Source organism: Thunnus thynnus, chromosome 18 (genome assembly GCF_963924715.1).
Source record: "Thunnus thynnus chromosome 18, fThuThy2.1, whole genome shotgun sequence".
Lineage (NCBI taxonomy): Eukaryota > Metazoa > Chordata > Actinopteri > Scombriformes > Scombridae > Thunnus > Thunnus thynnus.
The window spans coordinates 13,224,617-13,250,219 of record NC_089534.1 but is presented as its reverse complement, the minus strand read 5'-3'; the positions used below and the strand labels follow the sequence as shown (position 1 = coordinate 13,250,219).

Below are 25,603 nucleotides of genomic sequence, written 5' to 3'. Positions count from 1 at the left end.
CTGTTTTCTGCCTTACCTTAGTTTCTCTGTCTCTGTTCTCATGAAGAATGGCATTAGCACAGATGAAGATAAAAATCCCAATGCCCATGGTGAAGGGCCCAAGCATCTTCATCCTCTCGGAGTGACGATGCTGTTCCAAGAACCGCGTCAGAGCGCCCCCAGTCTGCTTGGAGGGTGTACCTGCATGCAGCAAACATGGAAGGGACCATCTTTAATATAGGGAGCAAAGAATAGTTTGAGTTTATAAAACATGGAGCACGAAAAGAGGCGTTTAGGAAGTATTTCTGAGACACATATAACCGTTTCTTTAGTATTTAGGTTATAGGTGGAGTCAGTCATTCTGGAGAAAGATTGTTGATATAAACAAATACACCTCTCCCTTCATGCTACCTCAGAAGCCCCACCTGTGCATCGCCAAGGCAACGACCAAAAGAGAAATATGGCGGAATTCAGGGTGACTCATCAGCTGTAGAGTCACTTCTGTTCCTCTCACACATTATCACGAGAGATAAAAAACGGGAAGAAATCAACACTGTTTGTATTTATTGATTCATTGATATGGTTAATAAGTTGAAAAAAACATATACAGTGGGATATTTGTGTGACTTAAACAGCTGCCTGCTCAGATTACGCTTCACTAGACACAGCAGAAACAGACTCAGAGCATTAAAAAAAAAACGCGGGGGGTCTCCGTGAGACTGTATCAGATTCAGCATTGGTTTGATACATTTAATATAAGGGAAGTGTGAGAAAACGCTTTCTATGTGAACTGGCCACATCCACTCTCTCTCCGGTTCGCCAGCTCCTCCCCATGAGGAGATATTCACTGGATTTGACATAAAGTGCATTGGATTAGAATCGCTGACTTTACCTTTAATCTTTCTTTTCTTTGTTCACTTACCTTGAACATTATGACTTGTGCTAGAGTTACCCTCGCCCCCCTCTGTGACGGTAGATGTTTTGGCTCCTCCTGGAGTTGCTGTCTTAGATCCTCCTCCGGTCGGTGTTTTGGCTGAGGACATGGTTTCACTGTGTGGCCAGTAGCCCAGTGTTGCCATCCCAATCCCTATGGCCAGGATGACCAGTCCCAGAAGGAGGAAAAACCCAGAGGCAGAGTAGAGGCGGAGCCTGCCGCGCACCACGACGACATCAGCACGTCGCTTCCGCTTTCTAAATGAAAAGTGACGAAAGAACACACAAACGCTAGTTTTTGTACAGAGATTTCAAAAGCATTTGTTTGTTTTATGGAACATTAAAACCAGTGTAGCTCATGAATCACATCTGAACTGTTGCCTGTTTCCTGCTGCCTAAATTATTTGATTAAAAAGCTCATAGTGACCTTTGTATAAGTATTGAATTTTCAAAAAGGATGCAATCGATGATCACCTGGGAGCAGCCTCTGGGGTGGGGTTTCCCAGGCCTGGCGATGTAGGTGGTATGGACCGGTGCTGAGAGCGGGCAGAGTCTTGGCGTTTTAGCTTAGCCAAGCCTGTTAGTACACCTGCTGCTGCAGTCATACTTAACCTACAGATACACAGAAGAAAGGAGTTAAACATCCCCTCCAAAACATGTTTTAGGAGATTGTGTCTGACATGTTTTTTTCCACAAAAAACGTTCAGTTACCTTGTTAAAAATCCTTAAAACAACATCTACTCTTTCTCCATCATTGAAAATTTTAGAATCTGCAAATATTATTCATTTGAAAAATTGACCTGCTGGTCTTCAGTACACACACACATGAAAAAAACATGACTAAAAATGCACATATGTATTCATGCACAGCCAAAGTCTCCCAGATGCTCTGAATATAAGAGACGTGAGACACTTAATATGCAGAGTCCAGCATTTCTCTCAGTCATGCAGATTAAACCAGTTCCAGGGAGCACAGCTCTGCTTGTCTTATTTTACACAAGTGTGTCGCCTCACGTACAGCAGTGATTTTTCAGAAGCTGCAGGTGACAGGTTGTTATGCACTCTTACAGGGAAAGTGTGTCAGACTTTTAGCGTCTTTCCAGGTTTGATAAATGTTGTTTACAGTCATGCAGCTGATACAGATTTAAGCAGACAAATATGTACACACCAGGGACAACAGTCTCTTCTGTTCACTGGTGATCCTTTGTTGTTCACTGTCAGCCTTCAGGACAACATGGGCCTACGTTTGTGTGTGTGTGTGTGTGTGTGTGTGTGGGTAAATAGTCATGCATTTATCCCTGCAGGATGTTTGTTCAGGGAGATCGAGACAGAGAGAAACACAGATGGCTCGTGATTTTCTTGGGTAATTTATTTGAATTAATATTCTGCATTTGTTGCGTTTACATTTATATGTTCACCGATATTGTCTATTTTATATAGTTTTTGCAGTTATAAAATTGGAAATACAGTGCTGCCGTTCTGACATAATATTCAAATGAATCATCGTCTGCTCACCAGCTGCTCAGATGTCTATTAATAGTTATTGAAAGGAAGATGGCTCAAAACAAATACAGGCTTATTTCGGGAGCCTTCATTTGGGTTTAAATGCCTGTTAATCTGGGCTCACGTGATCATTAGCATTGTCCTTTTAGCACTAAGAGGTTTAAACAGGCTTTATATGATGTTCAATAAGCAAGGCACACAATTTGAATGGACATTCCAAGAATTCCTTCTCAGATCGAATTCTGGCAAAATAATCTCATTGCTACAGATTAACTGACTGTTGGGTGTCATGTTGCTGCCTTTGCTCTAAAACCTTTTTGGTTTGAAAACAGCTGACATGACATCACAGAGATTGATCCCCAGCAGTTGAGGGTCAGCTGCCATAGAAGTGAACAGCCGTGGAGCGGCGATGAACAGCTGTGCACCACGTTCACAAGCAATTTGACTGGTGAAGAAATTTCAAACTTTTTTACAATATTTTCCTTCCCCTCCAGTCAGTGCTTGTCCCTTAGAATATGATTTTGATTTGATTGTGATGCTGTAGATTCAGTTACATTATGATGATACATATGTGATACAATTGTGACGTTATTTTCAGTTACAGTGGAATTGTGATGAGATTATGACGCATTATTTTGAGTTAGAATGTAATTGTGATGCAAAAGTGATGGCATTATTTTCAAATAGAATGTGATTGATGCGCTTGTGACACATTATGTTCTGTTAGAATGTGATTGTGACACATTATGTTCAGTTAGAATGTAATTGTGATGCATTATGTTCAGTGAGAATGTGATTGTGATGTGATTGTGACACATTATGTTCAGTGAGAATGTGATTGTGATGTGATTGTGACACATTATGTTCAGTGAGAATGTGATTGATGCATTATTTTCTGTTAAAATGTAATTGTGATGTGATTATGACACATTATGTTCAGTAAGAATGTAATTGTGATGCATTATTTTCTGTTAAAATGTAATTGTGATGTGATTATGACACATTATGTTCAGTAAGAATGTAATTGTGATGCATTATTTTCTGTTAGAATGTGATTGTGATGCAATTATGACGCATTTTCACTTAGAACGTGATTGTGACACATTATGTTCAGTTAGAATGTGATTGTGATGTGATTGACACATTATGTTCAGTAAGAATGTAATTGTGATGCATTATTTTCTGTTAGAATGTAATTGTGATGCAATTATGACGCATTGTGTTCAGTTAGAATGTGATTGTGATGCGATTGTGACACAGGTTCGTTTGTAATGCAGATATGATGTGATCTTGACACATTATTTTGAGTTAGAATGTAATTGTGATGTGATTGTGACACATTATTTTCACTTAGAATGTAATTGTAATGCAATTGTGACGCATTTTCACTTAGAACGTGATTGTGATACATTTGTGACGCATTATGTTCAGTTAGAATGTAATTGTGATGCGATTGTGACACATTATTTTGTTAGAATGTAACTGATGCGATTGTGATGCATCATGTTCAGTTAGAATGTGATTGTGATATGATTGTGATGCATTATGTTCACTTTGAATGTGAGTGTGATGCTTTATTACGGTTACTGTGTGATTGTGATGAGATTGTGATGCCATATGATGCAATTATGATGCATTATTTTTCAGTCAGAATATGATTGTGATGAAATTGTGATGTGATTGTGAGTGTGTGATTTTCAGGTAGAATGTGATTGTAATGCATTATTTTTTAGTTAGAACGCAACAGTGATGTGATTGTGATACAATATTTTCAGTCTGAATGTGATTGTGATGCAATTTTAATGCATTATTCTGAATTTGAATTCAACTACGACGTTATTCTTTATTTATTCAAGGATGTTACCATCACATTATTCTTCTTCTTTTACTTCCTTTCCCAAACAGTGAGAGTTTGTGTTTATATGCGTGTGACTATCTGTGTATTTAAGAGGATAAAATAGATTTTAGCATGGGAACAAGAACACAACCATGACCTTCGCCTGTCTATTTTTTTTAAATTTCACCTCTCCCTCTATCTCTTTCTTCCTCATGAACACGCTATCTGTAAATCTCGTCCTCTCTCTTCTATTCTTACCCTCTGTCTGTCTGCTAATGCATTCTGGTTGTGACCCTGAATATTTTTTTTCCTTCCCTTACTTCCTTTTACTCCAAATCTCTCTCTGTTTGTCTCTCTCCTCCCCCCACCCCCTCACCCCCCGTCCTCTTAGATCTATTTTTAATCTGTCTCTAATACTGATTTTCTTTTATTCGGTCACTTTCCCCTTTCTCCCTCCTTCGCTTTCTTTTCCGTCATATATCTCGAAGCAATAAAGATTTAGAATCAGACAAAGCTTTTAGTATTCAAAGTAACTGTCAGCGAAACGCAGTAGACCAGACGTTCTCTCCTCCTACCTTCTTTTCTCCTCATATTTTAATGTATTTTTCACATCAGTCATCTTATGGCTAAAACTGCTGAAAGAAAAGTGCTTGACCACAGATGGTGAGTCAAACAAGGACAAACACAACCAGCCTCTTTTTCTCCTGTTAAACAGGATCCCACACAACTGAAAGAGAAGGAAGGCATGGATGGGAGTAGGATAGAGGGAAGGAGACGGGGATGACAAAACTGAGAGGAAAGATGAATACAGGAGAACACAGGAACATGAGGACAAGGGTGGATCGATCAAGATGGAGTGAGGAAAGGGAGAAGCACTTATTTATATAAATGCACATATAGTAGCAACACTGAGTCATGACCGGAAGCTGAACAACAAAGAAAATAAGGTAAAAAACTATTTTGAAGCTTGTTTTGAGGAGACAAAGTTGGGGGGTGATGAGAGAAAAGAGAGGAGAGGAGAGAAAGGTCTGGCAATAAAGGAGAATGAAGTGCTTTTCCCGCCAGTGATGACAGGACAGAGGCAGAAAACAAGCCAAGTGCATCTGTAGTTTTAAACAAGGCTGAAGTGAGAAATAAGTGGAGCAGAGATAAAGAAACGCTGTTGTAACAAACACACCAGCCGCCTAATGAGAAACCACTCAGGTTCCGATACAACAAGGCTTTCTGCTGTGGACCTGTGCACTATTCAGTAACAACGCTAAGACAACGCTTGTGCCGGTTGGCAAGCGGTATATAAATCTCTTTTGTGTGCAAAATCCTTTAGCGTGATATGTTTCATGATGACATACACAGCCTGTATGAATATTAATGTTTATTTCCACCTCCGATCAGATAAAACTTATAAATAATGTGATATCCACCGCTCCATTTTCCATTTCACTGCCTTTATAAGCAGTTTTTCTAAATTGGTGCTTAATGAATAATTAATTTGCCTCTGCGTGATCACCGTAATAATGTCTAAATTGCTTCCGCTGTTTATCTGTGCATAGCAGCAAGACAAGAAAACTATTAAAACAATTTAATATACTTCAACCTTCAGGGAGCAGATTCCGTCTTGGAGACATTTAAACACTTAAGAGAGAGATAGAGAGATTCTTTCAGTACATGTTTTAAAACTACTCCCACTCCATCACGTCTGTTAGAGCAGAGATTTCCCCCCCCTCTACAGTGTAACACTTCCTCTTTGAGATTCCTCGCTGCATGCGTTATGTCTTTGAGTGAGGAGATGCCTTTTGTAGCATGATAACAACAAGTTACCTAATCTATAGGAGATGTCATGTGATGTATTGTCCCTATAGCAACCACATGTGCCGCTGCTGGGTGGCACGTTCCTATAGCAACGACCAGCTGTGTGCATAGGAATGACAGGTATATCATTATCACCGCATCCTATCAACAAAGGGGGATATTCCCCATGAATCTTTTTGATTTCTGTATTTATTTCTATGTTCAGATATTGGGCACAAACAAAAATGTCACAGCATATGTTCTGGGAGGATTTTACTCCTTTTCCATCAATTTCTGAGAGGTGTGATTGGGAGGAGGCGGGAGGAAAGGAGCTACAGTAGAGCAGAAACGAGGGAGATGGATAGAAGGGAATTTGAAAGTAGGATAGTAAAGAGATACGGGGGATGAAGAGAAAAGGTGAGAGCAACAGTGAGTTTGGCATGAAAGGTGGTTGCAAAAAAGAAAAAAAAAACCTTTTTACACTCTCAACATTCACACGTTGGCTTTGCATTCAAGTGTTAATTGCATCTATTTTATGCAATTATGCTAAAGAGCTACAATTCTGTAGTCTTCAGTTCCTCACAAGAGAGAGAAAAACCCCAAAGAGAGCGTGGAAGAGGAAGGAGAACTGGGCAGGTGTGATGGATAGAGAAAAAGAGAAGGAAGGAGTAAGGCAGGGAAGGAGAGTGAAGATCTGAGAAATTAGGACCAGAAGAAGACAGCCAGAGTGGGAAGAGAGAGAGAGAGAAAAAGAATGAGGTGCTTTGAACTGTGTAACAAACTCCAGAGACCTTTTTTGACTCTAGAAGCACACTGAGAAAAGTTTGTCTGTAAATGATTCACTTCAGTGAACTGTGTGCTAACATGGCATGGAGAGAGGCATTTAATATGGACACAGATGGAGTAAGAAGGCAAGTGGCGAGGAGAGGTGTAATGAGAGAGGAATGAGCAGGCAGATGAAAACGGAGAGTAGAAGAGAGACAGAAATTGGCATCCTGTATGTCTCCCATTATAGTCACATTGGCTCATGTATTCTTTCTGTTCTTTAAGCTATTCTGGCAAGAGTGTGTGTGTGTGTGTGTGTGTGTGTGTGTGTGTGTGTGTGTGTGTGTGTGTGTGTGTGTGTGTGTGTGTGTGTGTGTGTGTGTGTGTGTGTGTGTGTGTGTGTGTGTGTGTGTGTGTGTGTGTGTTCAGGGTACTTTTTTTCAACCTGAGCTGGATTTAATGGAGAGACAAACAAAGCCCCCTGCTGTTGGCGTTAAGGTCATCTGCAATAATATCAGTGGTGGAAGAACTATTCAGATCCTTTACTTAAGTGAAAGTAGCAATACTACACTGTAAAAATACTCCACTACAAGTAAAAGTCCTGCATTCAAAACCTTACTTAAGTAAATGTAATTAAGTATTATCAGCAAATTTTATTTAAAGTACTCATTCTGCAGAAAAATGGTCCCTGTCAGTGTTTTAGTATTATATATGATGTTGTGTATAATGTGTATGTTGCATGTTACTGCTATAGTTGTGGCAGGTTGAGCTAATTTGACTACTTTGATCTACAGTAATGCATCATATTCTATAAGATCATTATATGTTTCTAGCGTTGCTGTCCTGAGAACCATGTATCTCTAAAAAAAAGTCAACTCTTCATGAGCTCAGGAAAACAGCCCTGTTTTCATTCTCGTGTCAATGCATTTTCCATCTAATCCAAAAGGGTTTTTAAATTGTTTATTTAGTTTAAGACGTAGGACAATTTGTCTCAACCCATAAAGGAACACTTAATCCTTCAGTTTATCACAAACATTGTTCACAATCACCAAATTTGGAAATACCTGGTTTTCACTGGACAGGAAGGGTATGACGAATTGTAATCTGAAAAGTAACAAGTAACTACAGCTGTCAGACAAATGTAGTGGAGTAAAAAGTACAGTATCTGCCTCTGAGATGTAGTGGAGTGGAAGTATTAAGTTGCATAAAATGGAAATACTCAAGTAAAGTACAAGTACCTTGAATTTGTACTTCAGTACAGTACTTGAGTAAATGTAATTGGTTACATTCCACCACTGAATAATATGATACAACAAGCTGGGAGGGGGTCAAACATGCAGGAATACCTTCAAAACAAGACCAGTCCGACACTACTTTCCAAAAAAAAAAAAAGCGGAATATCAGAGGCCAGTTTACTTTCTCTGTCTCCTCTCCTGTAAAGAGTGATGGAGAATTACCACAAGAGTCAAAGGCAAAACTGTAGTGAACAAAATGTGATCTTTGTACAAAATGTTCTTTATTTTAACTAAAAATACTGAAATAAAGAGGCTGTCAAGGTTTTTTTAATGGCCCTGTCAAACTTAAGTGCTTCGTTTCAAAGTACACCTACGCCGCTGTTGAGCATCATACAAAAGGAGATGGCGCAATATCACAAATGGCCCTCAGGTTAGTGGAAAAGAGTGTTTACACACTTTCATTCGATAAGAATGCTATTTTTCTTGCTATTCAAGTAAAATCTCAACACATTCAACTTATTCAGTGAGACAGCTGTCATAACTCTGCCATTTAAAGTCAGGTCATGTACTGTAATGTACTGTTGTATGGTAAAGTGGATTAACTAGGGAAAGCTTTTTTAATGTCTGTGTTTGAGGATCACACTGGTGGTTTTGCATGTTTTAGAATTTAACTAATAAGTGATCAGTCCATCACATTATCACTGGTTTGAAACACAATTACAATCAGGTACGGTTTTAAGAACTCTGTTGTTGGTTCCTTCCAAAAAGCTGTTATTGAGCAGCAAACTATAATGCCAGAAACACATTATGTCCATGTTTGCTATGTAATTATAGAGTAACTTTGGCCAAATACATGTTTCCTGTTTGGGTTTAATCTCAGGATGTGTTGTTTTTGTACAAGTTGATTTTCATCACATGCTTCTATGCAAATATGAACTCAAACCAACAGCAACCTCGAAGGAAGGAAGGCAAATTAAAATTTGTGTTGTTTGCTTTGGAAAATGGTCAACAGCAACATAAAGTTAAAAAGGAATTGTAATTAATGGGCTCACACATGCAAGACCACCATTAATATGATCCCTTTTAAGATTATTGATCAGCTTCACCATGTGGTATGTGACAGAAAGGTGGACGAGAGAAAATTACATGATTAGAGTTAGAACACACAAAGCCACACGTCTCGCTGATTTACATTGTTGATCCTTGAAGAGGAAATCTCTCTTTGCTTTTCCAGAAAGGTCAGGAGCAGAGGAGCATCCCGCAGCTGCTTGATCAAACGAGGCGATCTCAATCACCCTCGCTGTGAAAACGTGGTGTGGGTTAAAGTTACTACCTCCTTAAAGTTAAGCAACCTTCATCATCATAGCAACAGTGAACACCATGACAATCGTAGTTACGTTTTTTTCTTCCAACTATTCTGATTCACAGTTGGAAGCGAACATTGGTCTCCTGCAGCAAAGCCCACGAAGTCCACTTTTTGCAAGTTAGTTACAAATCTTGTGAGAGTTACGTAAATCTAGGGTTACCATCTAGACACAACCATCCCAAAGATCCCTCCACAGTCCAATCTCTCCATACATGTGCAGCAAGGATGTGAACCTGGACCACCATGAACAAACTGGCTGTTTGAGGAGGAATCACCATTTGAACCTTGTTGTCTGCAGTGGTAGGTAAGTATTTGCCTCTTAAGTAGTGAATTCATATTTTTGATCAGCATTTCACAACTGATTTATGTTATTTCAGAACCATCCAAATATTTGGTAATAAGCTATTTTCTTTGAATTTTTTTGTTTGTTTGGAAAAATTAAGAAATTTAAATGAAGGAATGATGAGACTAGTTACTTCTTACTTCTTGTTATTGCCAAATGAAAGATGATGCTACAGTAGATTCCCACCATGCAATCTAGCTACAGTATGGCATCTGCTTTTCTCCGTGCATGTGTAAGAGAAACATGATATTTTGGAAACTACAGTCTTAAAGTTGTCAGTAACCCTAACTGAAAACTTTGTACAAGCATACAGTATCTACTGTGTTGTTTGAGCCAAAAGTCATTAAAGTTTGACTAAGATGTTCCCTTTTCTGTACAGACACACAGGTGTTTTCAGTTACTCTGGCTGATTAGACCTCTGGTCATGGTTGGAGGTGGTAAATCTGTGGTGGGAGTTTCCATGTATTATTAAGACTGGTTGTGTTCCAAAAACCCTCGGGGATTTAAGACGCCGGCCATGTAATCACAACATCCCCGTTTGAGTCTGACCAGGGACCTTTCTCTTTTTTACCCTCATTTCCTGTCAACTCTATACGGTATGCTATTGATTAAAGGCAAAAATGCTTTAGATACTTTGAATTTCAAGGGAATGGGAAGGTGTGTCCAAATTTTGACTGGTACTGTGTGTGTGTGTATATGTGTGTAATCAGAGATTTAATGTCATACCATCTGCCTACAATGCCGCATGCACTCTATCTAAGTGGGTTGTTTTTTTTCTTTGCCACTCGAGGTACATACATAGATAAAAGCTGCACAAAATCTCATCAGTGAAAACACCTGTGGGTCTTTGGGTCTGCATGGGAAACAAGCAAAAAATCTGTAATGTAGCAGTTATCTGATTTTTCAGAGTTCGGTTGGTTCACAACATTCAACATCTTGTTTTCTGTAATAACACTTATCAGAATTGAGTCATAGAATCAACCAAAATGAAATATGATCGCTCCAAGTTTAGAGCTGGCTGACTCCAGCTCTTGAGTAATCAGACCTCTACATGAGGCTAATACATGACTGGAGTCTCTGCTTTGACTGCATGTCCTTCTCTGGCTTGTCGTTCCTCATAGAAGCAGACTTCCATTCGGTTTTTGAGGTTTAAAAAAGCATTTTCATATTATTTTTATTGAACGAGTTCCTAAATTCCAATGGAAATTGTGTATCATTTGTCATAACCCGGCTCAAAGGCCATGACAGAAACTGGAAGGGACACGCAAAATGCCAGCAAATTTTTTGTTGGGACTTAAATATCACTTCCTATCAGTGACAATAGAGCAGGCAGGAGGGATGAAACGAACGCTGAGAACACTGAGCAGATAGAGGAGGAGGGGGGGGGATGAGCAAAGGGTAAACAGATAGTCAGCGTGTGTTTTTGCACTGCTTTACGCCTACAGACTTACGGTCAAGGGTGAGTCATCTGTCTGGAGAGTATGTCACTTTGTGTTTTCCCGCTGACCTTTCAGCAGCACATTTTCAGATGCAAGCTCTCAAGTGTCAAATAAAGCACCCTCTTCACCATCTTGTTTGTGTTTTTTCCTCTCATTATTTTGATGATACATACTGCATTTCTTTTAAAAATGTCTTGCATCCTTCACACTGAATCAATGTCATTGCCTCGTGATAAATTCAGCTCTACTCAATTGAATTAAGTTTTGAATTGAATCACCAGATGCTAATGCCAGGCGTGTGTGTGTGTGTTTTTGTTACCTCATCGGGATCTTTTCTGGTTTAAACAGCGACCTTGTCGGGACGAGTAGTCCTCATGGGGACCAAAGCCCAGTCCTAATGAGGCAAAACGTCATTTCTGAGGTCCTGGTTGAGCAGTGCGGAACTATTTCACCTAAATGAACGTCTGTTACATTCAAGGCCTTGCCAAACGAGCTCACACAATGCTGATTAAGCCTATCACCGCTGGATAAATCTCTCTGTATTTCACAGTATGCCAGAGTTTTTAATCTGGTGTCAGGTTTGACATTCCTGCATGGGCCAGATGAATGTATGAATGCTAGTCTAGTGATACCAGACAATCGAAGATCTCCACCTCCCAAAGTCTCGGGATTTCTAAATGCACGGTAGTTGCTTGAATGGTGACGAGAACGGCCGCTAACAAACCTACACCCCTTAAATTTTGTCAAGGACACGCTTACTGGAAATAATGCTCTCTCTCCCATTCACTGCATGTCGCCACCCTAAAGACCTTGGATTGGTTCTGCAATGCAGGCTTTGTTTTGTTTTTTTAACTTCTAATTGTTTCCACCCAGTATTAACAACAAAACCTGTGAGATTGTCCTCAGTCTCTGTAAGAGAGCGTTTAGACATACATGCAGACTTTACATTTTTACATTTGCATGCAGATAAATGCAGACTTCTGCCGACTGAGCAGGCTAACTTCCAGTTAGCTCTCTGTTACCTTGAAGGGGGATAAGACAATTTTATCGTGTGGCTCTTCTAGACTTTCTTAATGCTATCTTAATGCTACCAAATGGATCAAATTCTGATAGTGAAACGATTCATTTTGTGGGGGTTGTGTGATTTACCCACCATTTTACAGCCATATCAGTAGCAACAGAGCATGCGACAGAGGACAGACGTAAGCACGTTGACGGTGTTTTTGTAATTACTGTCAGAACCGGGAGATAAAAGTCCCACACTCCAGCTTTAAGGTTAGTGTTAGACTTAAATTGGTTATGGTTAAGGTTAGGGTTGGGGTTTTGGTTAAGCTGTCCACAATGAATGGAAGTCAATGCAAGGTCCTAACAAGGATAGCTGCACAAACCTGTGTGTGTGTGCGTGTGTGTGTGTACCGGTGTGTGTCCCCTGTTGATTTGAGCAAAAATGACTCATTCTGTCTTCCTCACAGTCTGTGATTGTCAGTCAGTCACCCACACTCATCCTGAGGCACAAGCCCTGCCCTGCAGCAGTGGTTCCCAGACTGGATTCCTGGGTCCTTGTGGGGTCTGTGCTGTAACTTTAGAGGCCCTACTCTTTTTATTGATTACAGCAATATTTTGATTCCCATAACAGCTCTAATTTGATTCTGCCTTTAAAAAAAACTTTGTGGTAATAGGAATTAAATCCTAAATCAGATAAACCACATTATTTTCCTCAGATGGGGGTCTTTAGGATGAAATATTATTATCAGGTGGTTTTCTGTGGGCTTGCACTTACATTATCTCTCTATGGAGGTCTTTGGGGTGAAAATATGAACGAACTGTTGACCTACCAGAGGGATATTCAAACAGGATTATCCAGTTAGTGATATCTGTGAAGGAGGATTAGCCGAGATGTCGCCTGACTTCTTAATGGTTCTCAAATTAAACTCTCTCTGCAATGTGTTTGGCAGCAGAAGATGTCTTACCTTTAACCATTTGGCTCAATGAGTAACTCTTCTTTTTGAAACAGCTCTTAAGATGAGAGTTGCTCTTAAGTCATCTTTTGAATCACACTAAACATCATAAAAGCAGTGACAGAGCTTGTGTTGTTGAAGTGCCCCTCACCCCCATGTTATTTTGACGTTTGAGCTTCACTGTGCTGCATGAGCAGAGTTTGACGCTAGAGGGATGGTTTCACGAGGGGGAAAGTTTCTCTGTGCTCGCCTTAAATCTCAGTTTAAGACGTGTACCTACTATATGTGCATGATTTGTGACATCACAACTAGCCAATTGTGGTCCAGTATGCAACCGACACAAGTGTGACGTGGAGACGTGAAGCCTTCAGTGCACACACACTGAGAATGGTCTTTTCAGTGAAGTAGGAGACATCTTGTGTTCAGCAGTTACATTTTTGAAATGAAAAACATTTGCATGTGTATAGATTCTGGATATTTTAATGAGGGAGAAGGTGTAGATGTAATTTTAAGAATTGTTAACAAGGCGATTGAGCTTTTTTTTTTTTTATAGAAAAACCCCATCAACACATTTTTTCAATGCAGAGTATTTTATACGACTTAAAAAATATCTTGTTTAGATCTTTAAATATATCTTGAAAGGTTATGACTGAAGGCACACTGCAAATGACCCTTTAATGATGACCTTTGACCCCACTTTGAAGCCATAAATATACACATCATGCCATCTTATGTTACTATAAAGTTGATTAAAAGACAGAAGGCTGGCATGAACAGAGAAACAAAAGGCACAATGATCAATGAACTGATGGTGGACTCCCTCCCCAATAAACCATTCAATAAATAAAACAGAGACACACATCATTATATATGCTGGACTGTCTCAGGTATACTGAAGCTCATCCTATCCAATAACACATCATGGATTACTGTGCGGGAAACTGATAGATGGATGTAGCCACTAATAGGTTTCAGACTATCAGTCTGTGAGGAGCTGATGGTTCTTGTTAAAAAACTTCCCTTTTCATCCAATATTTAACCAAACGTCATTAAACATGGATGATAATAAAAAGATAGACTGTAGAGCTGTCGACTCGAATTAGTTTCATGGGGAGTGTTTAGAGTTGGAGAGGTCAAACACAGCTCAGTTCTTACCTTTACAAAAGCCGAGTTTTCACTGTCAGTGTGCCATTAGGCGTGAAGGTGGATCAGGCTGCAACCTGGGGGAAAGTAAAAGCCATCTTCCACTTTAAAGGCTACTTCCAATTAAATGCCATGTCGGAGAAAATGAAGATGACAGGAGACAGTTAAGCTCCCATGCAGGGACACAGTCTTTACTACATCCAAGGTCAATACAATTTGTCCGGATCAAATCGGGGCGAAGTGTCTAATTTGGTTACTTTATTCAGCACGGAACACGTTTCGTGCCATATGGAGAGTACGTGCGCTCAGGACAACGAGGGCGGTGAAAACACGCTCCTAATTACGACTGAAAACAGGAAAATCCTTAAAACAGATTCCGGCTATTTAAAGTCGTAAACTCGCTGCTTGTAATTCCCAAGTGGGGAAAAAAATATTCCTTGTTTCCTTGGAAAGAATAAAAATACCACAAAAGCCGCTGATGTGATGTCCTTCCTGGCAGACTCGATGCGTAAAACTCTCGCTATCCCGGTTTTCGCATCGACAAAAAAACTTGATTTCACGTCAAAAAAAAGAGCCAAAAAAATAACTAAAGCACAGCGGAGAATCTTACGAGTTTCAAGAAAAACAGTTAATGTTTTAAACCAGCGAGTAAAGCGTGTTTTTATTCCTCTGAGCTGGAGAGAGAAACAGCAGCTGCGTCCAATTCTTCCAAAGCGCTTCTACGCTTGTGGGAATGCGAGAGGCTTTCTCAGAGGTGTGTGAGTGTGTGTGTGTGTGTGAGGAGAGAGTGAGAGAGATGGAGAGAGAGAGAGAGAGAGAGATGAGGGTGAATGGTTTGTACGTGCACTGGGAGGATAGTTGTGTGTGTGTGTGTTTATAGAGGGGAACAAGGCACTGTGCCATGCTTTGCCTGCCTGTGTAGAGCGCAGATGACAAGGGGATGATTGGCTCTGAAGAAAGACAGAGGAAGAAGCCTTGTTGATGCGCAACCCAGCTTGTGATGTTAAAACGCTTCTATTTAAATAATGTATCCCTTTCTGAGCGATAAGCAGCGGGAGTCTGAATACAGGATCAGCACACAAAGCCTAGAAAATACAACATTCCTGCTGCCATAAAAGCAAGCAGAGAAAGTGCATTTGTGTGTCAGCCAGCTGTAATATAGATAGTCATTAGATGCCCAGAGGTGAAGGTTACACACTTAACTCTGGATTGTTGGAAGTTTTCAGCTTTTCTGTTTCCAAACTGTAAGAGAGGGCAGCAAAAACGTTGCAGATGTTGGCATGTGTGTCATTTCCTGTATTTACATGCTGGAAGTGGTTCAATGAAAATACAGCAGCTGGGGTGAGTTGAAGAGAATGTAAGACAGACATTTGGACAGATATTTTGAACACTAAACTATGTATATATGTGTGTGTGTGTGCGTGAGAGAGAGAAAGACTTATTTGTTCAGATGGCTGAGATTATGTTGGAGAGAAATCAAACACCCTGAGGGCAGAAAAACACAGCTGAAATTGTGCACAAACACACATTGCATGCATACTTATAAACAATCATTAAGACATTCTTTAGATGCCGTTCTTGACCTCAAACCTGACCATGACACGTCTGACCTTACTATAACACCCTCCCCCTGCAAATAACCCTATGGACCCCTCCGACATCACCATTTTCGTAGACCCCAGGAAGAATAATTGCTAACCTGGTAGCAACTCATGGGGATCCAATTTAACAATTAAATAAATAAACTTTCCAGCTTTTTCTGCTCTTGTGGAGCCATCTGGAGCCTGTAAGACCATAAAAACCCCTCATCTTGTCGACACACAAACCCACGCTTGCTCTAAAACTAAAGTAGGCTATCGACAGCTAGCTGAGAGTCATGCTGTAGTCATACTGTAGTGCGGTGGTCGGTCCGTTGCTGTATTTACATTCCCTAAGCTATCGAAATGAAAACATAGAGGGACGTGGAGGATAACTGAACAGGAGGACGAGAGTGAGAACTGAGAGTCTGTAAGAAAAGGAGAGAGAAAAAAACAAAGCCTTACATTGTTGACTGTTGCATTTCTTGTTTACAGGTCCCCTTGGGATCATGGGTTCTCCGAATTGTGTTGACTTTTTATTTTATTTTAAGCAGCTGTGGAAAGTTTGGTAATTGAAGGGAAACTGTAATTGAGAGGCAATTTGGAGAGCGAGGAGAAGGAGAGGAAATGAGGGAGATAGTGGACAGAGGGAGACAAGATGAAGAAGTAGAGTGGGGGAGGTTAAAACAAATAAGGGGTATAAGGAGGAGACAGGAGAGCAGAGAATTTGTCATTTAGAGCATTTTTAAAAAAAATAATTTAAATTAGAATATCTTAATGGATCAAAAGATGACTGACAAGCAGGGGGACTGGTGAAAACCAATTGGAGACACGTAGTGTTATCTCAGGCTCAGTGAACGGGGAATCGGCTGGAACAGAGCTGTGACGTTTAGTCGATTAATCGATTAGTCAATTGACAGAATATTAATCACCAACTATTTTTGATAATCAATACATCATTTTGAGTCATTTTTCAAGAAAAAAAACTAAAATTCCCTAATTCAAGCTTCTTAAATGTGAGAAAATTCTGGTTTCTTTAGTACTTAATGATAGTAAACTGAACATCTTTGGCTTGTGAACTGTTGGTTCGGGCACGTTGGGCTTTGGAAAACAGTGATCAACATTTTTCACCATTTTCTGACATTTCATAGACCTACTGACGAAATGACTGATTAATCAAGAAAATAATCGACAGATTAATTGAAAATTAAAATAATAATTAGTTGCAGCCCTAATATGGAGACATGGTTCAAGGCTGCAGCTAACGAATATTTTCATGATCATTTTCGCGAGTAATCATTTGTTGTATAAAATATCAGATAATAGTGACAAATTACCTTCATAGTAACCCTGAAACTCAAGGTGATGTCATCAAATGTCTTGTTTTGTGTAAGAAACCATTCGAAACTCCAAGATATTCAATTTACAATTGTATAAAATAGAGAAAAGCAGCAAATCCTCACATTTGAGAAGCTGGAACCAGATAATATTTGGCATTTTTGCTTGAAAACTTACTCAGTTGATTATCAAGATAGTTGGAGCTTAATCATTTTCATCTTTCTTCTTCCTTCTTTTCCCTCTTGTTATTGCCTTGTGTATATCTTGAATTAATTATAAAGTATCATACTGTGAGTGTGTGTTTATGTGACGTCAAATACACACACAATAAATGCTCATTACAGCCTCTCTGCCTTGTTGACATGTAGGTCAATGAGTCTCAGTGTTCTCATCAGGGTCTCTGCCTCCCTGCATATTGATTTGATTTTCAAAGAATTCAAAACAGATCAGGACAACAGGGGAGATACAGTGTGTTCATTTCTCCGCTGCTGTGGATACAACACAGTTTGTTTAATCTCACTCCTGGTGGTGTAAACACTCCCTTCAGATACAAGAGCGCTCTGTTTTATTATCTCTATCAGTCCTATTTTTCATACTCGCCATATCAGGCCTAAAACGGGTAACTGATATCTAAATGTCCTGCAACTGTTTCATTTTAACTTGATAAATGAGGTTACCAGTATTATAGTATAAAAATGCCTGTTGTTCGCATCAGACATGTTTTAAGACATATAAAAAGACTTCAAGATCATTTGTGTCTGATATGGTTTTAACACAAAAACCTTCAAGTACCTCAATAGAAACTCTTAAAATGACGTCTCCTCCTTCCACCATATTGAATATGCAAATGTTTTTCATTTTAAAATCTTAACTGCTGGACATAAGATGTCTCTGACTTCACTGTAAAGTCTATGTCCACAAGAGGCTTCAAGTTTCCACATTACACTTGTTTAAGATGCATATTGGACCACCATTGGCTCCAAACTATTTATGATGTCATAGGCACACGCCTTAATCTCAGATTTTCCTCGCACACAGAGAAACTTTCCCCCCCTTCAGCAGCTAATGTGAAAACAGCTTCCTAGTCTCAAACTGTGCAAAGTGAAGGTCAAACATCCAACTGAAGGAACAATATTTAACAATATGACACATTTTTGAGAGGAGGGGGACTTTAATAAATTATGAGTGTGATGAAATCCACCTGAAATGATTTTAAACTGTGGTTTCTAAATTGTCAAATGTATTACTTTCACTTTCCTGATTTTTTTTGAGGTATTATAGGTCAAGACACACGTATTGAACATGGTTTTACCATAATTTCCTCTAATTTTCACTGCCAGTAACAATTTAGATGTCTTTACACATACACACTCACGCAGTACCTGCATTAAGTGCACATGCCAACTGGTAATCTGAGCTATTGAATGTATGCAAGATCATTTTGTGTGTGTGTGTGTCTTCATTACTGCAGTAACAGTGATCAAGTAATGTCAGTGTGACGGAAAAACTGTTGGATCATCAGAAGTTTGAACAACAAAAATATGCATACATACAATTTCTATTTTTCTTGTTTTTGAGTCATTTGCAGAAACATCCATAGATATAAAAAATAGTGTTTATTGTGAGTGTGATTAGTTTTCTGTGAGCTTTAGAGTAATAAAATGTACCAGAACACACACACACACACACACACACACACAGGAGAATGAATAGTTATGACGCCTACCTTGCTCTCTCCCCCTTACTCCCCTGCTCTCCATCACTATGGTTACACTGATGCAGGTTACCGTGGCAGCCAAGTCAACCCCACTGACACACAAAGGCGCACGTGCCTGTGCTTCACCGCACACACAAAGACATACGCAGGCTGTGACGCTGACCAGTGTGAATGAAGAGTTTCTTTAGCTATTTCAGGAGGGAGACGGGGACTTTGAGCCTTCGTCATTCCTCCATGACTACCTGGTTTTTCTATTTTGCCCCTTTTCTTGCTCATGTTTCTTTGTCCTCTTCAGATTCTCCCTCTTTGTTCTGTTTTTACTCACAATCTCTGAGTCAAACAGAGCATAGAGAAGAATGATTTATGACGGACAGCATTATTATGTATCTGTACATATGAATGGAGCAACAGGGAGTATCTTATCTGCTGCTGCCAGTCCTGTGCAAGCTGCTGTAATCATCTCTTGATCTTGTACTGGATCTTCATTGGTGGAGCTGTTCTGTCTGTGCTTGTGAGACTATGCTGCCACCTAATGTTCATATTAGGAACTGACAGACAGACTGTAATTGTGTCTTTCTTGTTGTTTTGTTGCAGATTTCTCCAAAGCTGGACTTTCAGGATGAATCATAAAGGTGTTGTATAACTGCGGTATAATTATGCTAAGCTCAGTCGGTTAATTCCACTGTTGCTGTATATTCTTCTTCTGCTCTGTACTCTTCTTCTGTGCTCTAATTTTTCTCAAATACAACAAGAACAGGAAGAAGGAAAAAGAAGCATGGTAGAAAGAAAGGAAGAGACAATGTAAGAAAAGGAAAAAAAGGAATAAAGAGTAGAGGGAAGTAACGGATTTACGATTAAGCCAAACTAACTTCCTTCTCTTGGTTTATATGTAAAAGTGCACACTAGTATTTTCACCTTTATCCCTTTTGGGATTTACTCAGACTTCTTAGTAGTAATCCCATTTCTTCTAATCCAGCCCTCCTTCTCCCCCTTCTCCTCCTCCTCCTCCTCCATCACACCACCCAACATGCTCTCTCACACACTAATACACACATGTAGCCTACATTCGCTCATTTAGACCAGCAGCCATTCATGTTGTTGGACTACTGCTGTCGTTGTTGTGGATTCACACTCATAAAACGCCATGGACCGTTATCCCTCAAGACTACACCCAGTGATACCTGGGTAAGGAAGCCCTGTAGGATGTAGAAAACTGTGCTATGGTAGAGATTTAAGGTCTGTTTGTAAGATAACAGGCTCAGTTCACAGCAAGGTGTTTATCGATACCTCTGAGAGAGCTAATTGTACTTTCACTTTTTATAGATTACATTTTTATTTGAAGCTTTATTGATAATACAGAAGGCAGCGTTAGGTAGCAAGTTGAGTACTTTATATAATGTATTTCTTACACAATATTAGCATAATATAATATATTGGATTAAATGAACACAATACAGTATAAACTTGTTACTTTTTTTTCAAGTAAGTTACTTTGCTTAATTATGCACATATTTATGGTACAAGAGACAGTTTATTGCAGTTTATGGATGTGCACCCTTATTACAGTCATAATCAACATTTAAGTGATGTTTGTGTTCTCATCATGTCACAATTAGACTGTTGTTTTGAGTCTTTTCAAGCAAGCTTTTGAGTGAACAGCCTAAACTCACCCTCACTGTTGAGGGTTGAATTTAAAGTCTCAACGCTTATTTCTAGAGAGTTTTTAAAGCACCGGCTAGTCTGGAGAAGACAAACAAATTGGTGTGTTAGCAGAGTTGTTTAGCTGTCTCTTAGGGTATTAGTGTGAGCTTGAGCTGAACGTTTTAGCTTTCAGACACACATCCTCATGGCTGTCTGAATAGGGCTAAAATAAATCCCACAGTGTTCCCACGTAGTTTGACCACAATGAAATTAGTCTATTCAAAGCCTCATATAGGTGTGAATTCCTATACTTTTTTGTTGTTTTGCTTTTTTTTCTTTCCATTTCTCACTGCTATTCATGTCTGATATGGAAGTAACCTGGAAATGATGATATAGAAGGAATGAAGAAGCACAGGAAGAGGAAACTGAGACAATTATACCTCTGTATCATAAATAAAATGTCCTCTAATGGTGATTTAATGCCGAGAGATCCTTTTAATTAGCCCTGAAATATTCAGTCGATTAGTCCGGGAAGAGGAAATTAACTGACAACGATTTTTCTTTTGTTTCGTTTGTAAGTAATTTATCAAGCAAAAATACCAAACACTGTTTGTTCCTTCCTCTCAAATGTGAGAGTTTGCTTCTTTTTTTCAATCTTACAGCTTGTAAATTAAATATATTTGGCTTTGGGCTGTTGGTCAGACAAAAAGAGAAAACTGAAGACATCACCCCAATTCTGATGAGCATTTCTCACTATTTTATGACATTTTATTGTGTAAAAAATGGTTAAAAAAGGAATCATAAAAATCTAATCTAATTTGAATGAAGAAAATAATCATTAATTGCAGCCCTAACAATCTATGTATCATTATAAACATGTAACAAGATCAACTCCAGTGCAACAGTTTTTGGAAAATGTATATTTAGACAGTGTAGTGAAAGCGGTATCACGCCAGACGTTTGACTTGTCACAGCAGGAAAATCACAATAAGATTAACGATGACTCCGTTCCTCTGATGTGTGCCAGTGAGTCAGCGTGCACGGCCTCGACACCAGCACACCTCACTGGAATGTGTCCCATTATTAGTTACACCTGTGTTTGACAAGCCAAAATATCAGCGGTGAGAAAGGTCTTTTATCTCTCTTCCCGGTGTGTCTTGTAATTCATTTCCTGTGAAGGCTGCAGTTACTCATATATGAAAGGAGACTTTAGCAAGCGATGCAGGCTGACTGCTGATGTCTGCTGTCGTAAGAGTCTTTTCTTTCGGCCTCAAAAAGGAAAAAAGAAAATATCTCCAAATATAGAGTCTTCTAGTCAACGCAGATTCAAATCAGTGACATAAAGGCTTATGTTTAGCTCGGTATTTATGGTTTTGTTTTCTCTGTTACTCTGTTATTGCCTTGTTTATTTGGTCCGAACATCTGCAGATGATTGATAGAAGATGTTTCAAATGCCAAAAGGTGTAGAATTTCAACCACCCATTGATTAGTGGCTCTTGATTTTGGATTTTGGTGTTTGAACACAAGTAGGTTGTAATTTTAGCTTTTCTTTCAGCAGTCAAATGATGGAAAAATAAAATGCATACATTCTGACAGTAAGATGCAGTATATAGTAAAATTGAGATCAATTATTGTCACAATTTGAGTATGGATATTCACTCTTGTCCTTTTTGGGTGTACCAAAATAAACTAAGCTCAAACGTCCACTTACTAGCTTTTAAGGGCTTTGATGTGCGTCTAAGGTCAGCCGGGATCTATTCCTCATTATCCCTCAGGAAGAAAATCTTTTAACTACAGGAAACATGCAGCTTTTAAAAACACAGCAGGTTTCAGTTAAAGCGCTCACACTCACGGGGAATTATCAGTAAGCATGTATAATATAACAGTTTCATTTTCTCTGTCTCTGTATCCTCAGGTCGTCCTCCAGAATCTGTTGATGTGCATGATCTGCTTCTACTCTCTCTACTACATTGTGGTCAGCGTTTGCATCGGACTGCTCAGGTACACTCACACTCAAACATAACATGAGACTTTCTGGAAAGACACTGAGTGTGTTGAAATTGAAATTATTGTTTGAGTACATCTGTAGCATCTTTTGGTGTTTCTTTAGGGTTCATGAGATCAACAGTTTGTTGACGCCATTTGACTACACAACACAACCATCATGGCAGAACCCCAAATACCTTGGTGAGTAGCAGTGGTTGCATGTAACCAAGTACATGTACATATAATTGAGTAAAACTTTAAGGTGCTTGAAGTTACCTCAATATTTCAGTTTAATGCTTTATACTTTTTACTCCACTACATTAATGTGACAGTTAAAGTGACTAGTTACTTTGCAGATTCAAGTTTTCTCAAGTACAAAACATGTGTATTAATAATTAAATTATATAATATGGATGATTTTATAATAGAGAAGAGTCATTAAATATGTGATTTTTAGGTTCGTTCCCACCTTGATACAGACTGTCCTTCATATCACCCCACTTAAAAACCCTCATGTCCACCTGTTAGATGCCTTTTGAACATGTTGAACATTTCAACATGTCATAGCAAGGAAAATACAGATGTAACTAATAACTTAAATGATGACTGCAGTCCTTTTACAGCCGGTGTTTCAGTTCCAGAGCTGTGATATAATGCATGCTCTCTCACTGGCATGACTTACTGGAACCATCATAAATTTTATTACTTTCACCTGTGCTTTTAAAGCTCTGTTCCTCTACTGTGGAAGAATGTCTGCAACTACTACTACCCCAGTAAATAATCAACAATCAGCTGCTATAGCACAATGATATATAGTTTTTTAGTTTTGTGACCTATAGACCTGTGGAAAACTGAGAGATAAAAATGGTGTTTTTTTCCACACTTACCTGTAACAACATCTGATGTCCTAACCAAAATATGAAGAAAAACCTTCATCTTTGGTGATATGATAATTACACGCAGAATACAAGTAAACATAATTTTCACGTGTTGTTTTCTCTGTCTCTCTTTAGTTGGTGTGATTTCCACAGAAGTGACTTATATTTTGGGAGGGCTGATATTCGCCTGGATTGTAGAGGAGTGGGTTTGGGATTACGCCATTACAGTCACACTGCTGCATGTCGCCATGACTGTAGCAGGTAAACACACACACACACACAAAGTGGATCAATGGAGCGGAACAGCTGATAGGATTGGACGCCTGGTTATGTAATTGGATATAGTGACTGTAGTTCAAAGATGTATAGACACACTCTTTATCCATTTGTTGTTGTTTTAAATTCAACAATTTGGGACCAATATAGATTTCTCACAGCCTACTGACCAAATTGAAAACAAAACCAACACAATAAAGACACAAGACCAAGAGTCTACAGCCAAGCTAACAGCTGTGAGATTGTCCTAAGGCTAATTCCTAGTGTTGGCATGCTAACATGCTCACGATGACAATACTAACATGCAACTGTTGAGCACATTTAATATTTACCACATTCACCTGACCTTGGCCTGATGATGGCGCTAGCACAGCTAAACAAGGACCCAAACAACTTCCAGACATTCATCTTTCCCTCTTGATTTTATATGGATTAATCTAGTCTATGAATTCCGTGAAAAGTGCTGGTGTTTTGTTTTTTTTAAATATTTTAACCACAGTTTCCTGTTATTTCTACAGTGATGTCAGATTTCCCGTCAGCTGAGCACTGGTGGATGGCTCTGGGTAAGATTTGTTATTTCTTCTTGTTCATCTTTCTTCATCATCTGTGTCCAATTCCGTTTGCTGAAGATGAACACTCCACTCTCCACTTCTCCCCGTTTCTCACTATATCTGGCCAAGATCTCACTTCTTCCTGTTCCCAGACTCACTACAACTCATTCCTACATCCCGTCAGATTCAGGTTTCATGAGGACAACTGCTGCTGTCCTCCAAACCTTCCCTTGATTGATTCCTTTTTCTCATTTATGTAATCTCTCTCTCTCTCTCTGTAGGTTCAGGCCTTGTGATGATGATATTTGGAGGACAACTCTTGGCCTATAAACTCTTCAGAAGCAACTTTGTCTACCCGGCTGAACTGCAGAACTTTTAATGAACACAACAAAGAAAGCTTTTAACTGGCTTAAACCTCAAATCCAGATACATCCCAGTGGATTAATGTTGCAAAATATTACTGCTAGGTCATGTTAACACGGGTATGACACAGCATATCTATCAAGATTTATTTTTCCTCTGAAGCAACCACAAGACACACTTTGTCTACTAGATAACTTTGTAAAATAACTAATAGTCTGATCCCTCCTTGTACAAATGGCCCAACTTTGTCTATTGAACAACAGTGTTTTTTTTTTAACATATTCTGTACAGTTAAATATTGTTTTGTATTGTTTCTTGGCACATTACATACTGTAAGCTAAATGTAGGAAGAGATGACACCTGTAGCATTCTGTAAAATACTACTAACAAAACAAATCTAATGACTGATATTTCTTCATTGGTGAGTTAAATCATCTATTTTTCATTTGTAATGTCAGAGTAATATTTTCAATGTGTCACATACTTTTGTAGAGTTTATAGTGTAGTGGTCTGACAGAGAAAATCATAACCTTTTCAGACAGCAAGTAGAAGTCTGAAATCTGTGCTACATTAGGTCAGAAAATCATTTCCTCCGAAGAGTCTAAACCTTCAAAGCTGATCTCCTCATCCTCATACTGGATTCAATCTGTAGGTGCTATATGAGATGATCAGATCTACAACACAAATGCATAATGATTTTAACTCTGGTTGTATATATTATATAAAAACTTGATTCACATTAAATACTGCAAAATGATTGTTTTGTGTGTTTGCCTCTCTTCATGCATGCATGTATGTGCCACTGTGTTGATTCCCTGATTGAAACTATAAGGAAACTGGACAAAGTGGAACCTAAAACAGATAAGCTGAAATATCAGCGGCGAGAATTTTTTTGATATCAGATCCAAACAACCATTTAGCTCTTTTCCACAAAAGTCATATAGCCTAAGCTCAAAGTCTTGACAAGGAGATATGAAAACAGTAGGA

The 25,603-nt window shown here is 39.0% G+C and overlaps 2 protein-coding genes across 2 annotated transcripts in view; one reads left to right on the top strand and one right to left on the bottom strand.

Moving 5' to 3' along the window:
* tmem200a (transmembrane protein 200A) overlaps positions 1-16,760 on the bottom strand; it is a 29,860-nt gene extending 13,100 nt beyond the window's left edge. The window contains exons 1-4 of the mRNA XM_067571989.1: positions 14,302-16,760; positions 1,387-1,524; positions 902-1,170; positions 17-180 (exon numbers count right to left, since the gene is read on the bottom strand). Of these exons, the coding sequence (XP_067428090.1) occupies positions 17-180; positions 902-1,170; positions 1,387-1,517 (564 nt within the window). The 5' untranslated portion in view covers positions 1,518-1,524; positions 14,302-16,760. The remainder of the gene's footprint in view (positions 1-16; positions 181-901; positions 1,171-1,386; positions 1,525-14,301) is intronic.
* Positions 16,761-19,595: 2,835 nt separating this feature from the next.
* tmem244 (transmembrane protein 244) lies at positions 19,596-25,008 on the top strand. The gene is made up of 6 exons (XM_067571990.1): positions 19,596-20,106; positions 22,478-22,563; positions 22,673-22,749; positions 23,562-23,687; positions 24,221-24,265; positions 24,535-25,008. Exons 1-6 carry the CDS (start codon positions 20,014-20,016, stop codon positions 24,630-24,632), a joined length of 525 nt encoding a protein of 174 aa, XP_067428091.1. The 5' UTR covers positions 19,596-20,013; the 3' UTR covers positions 24,633-25,008.
* Positions 25,009-25,603: the final 595 nt, after the last annotated feature.

Coding starts and splice junctions, on each gene's coding strand:
- tmem244 (XM_067571990.1), top strand. CDS start 20,014: ATGTTGTTGGACTACTGCTGTCGTTGTTGTGGATTCACACTCATAAAA. Junction 22,564..22,672: donor GTTTGCATCGGACTGCTCAG/GTACACTCACAC, acceptor GTGTTTCTTTAG/GGTTCATGAGATCAACAGTT. Junction 22,750..23,561: donor GCAGAACCCCAAATACCTTG/GTGAGTAGCAGT, acceptor GTCTCTCTTTAG/TTGGTGTGATTTCCACAGAA.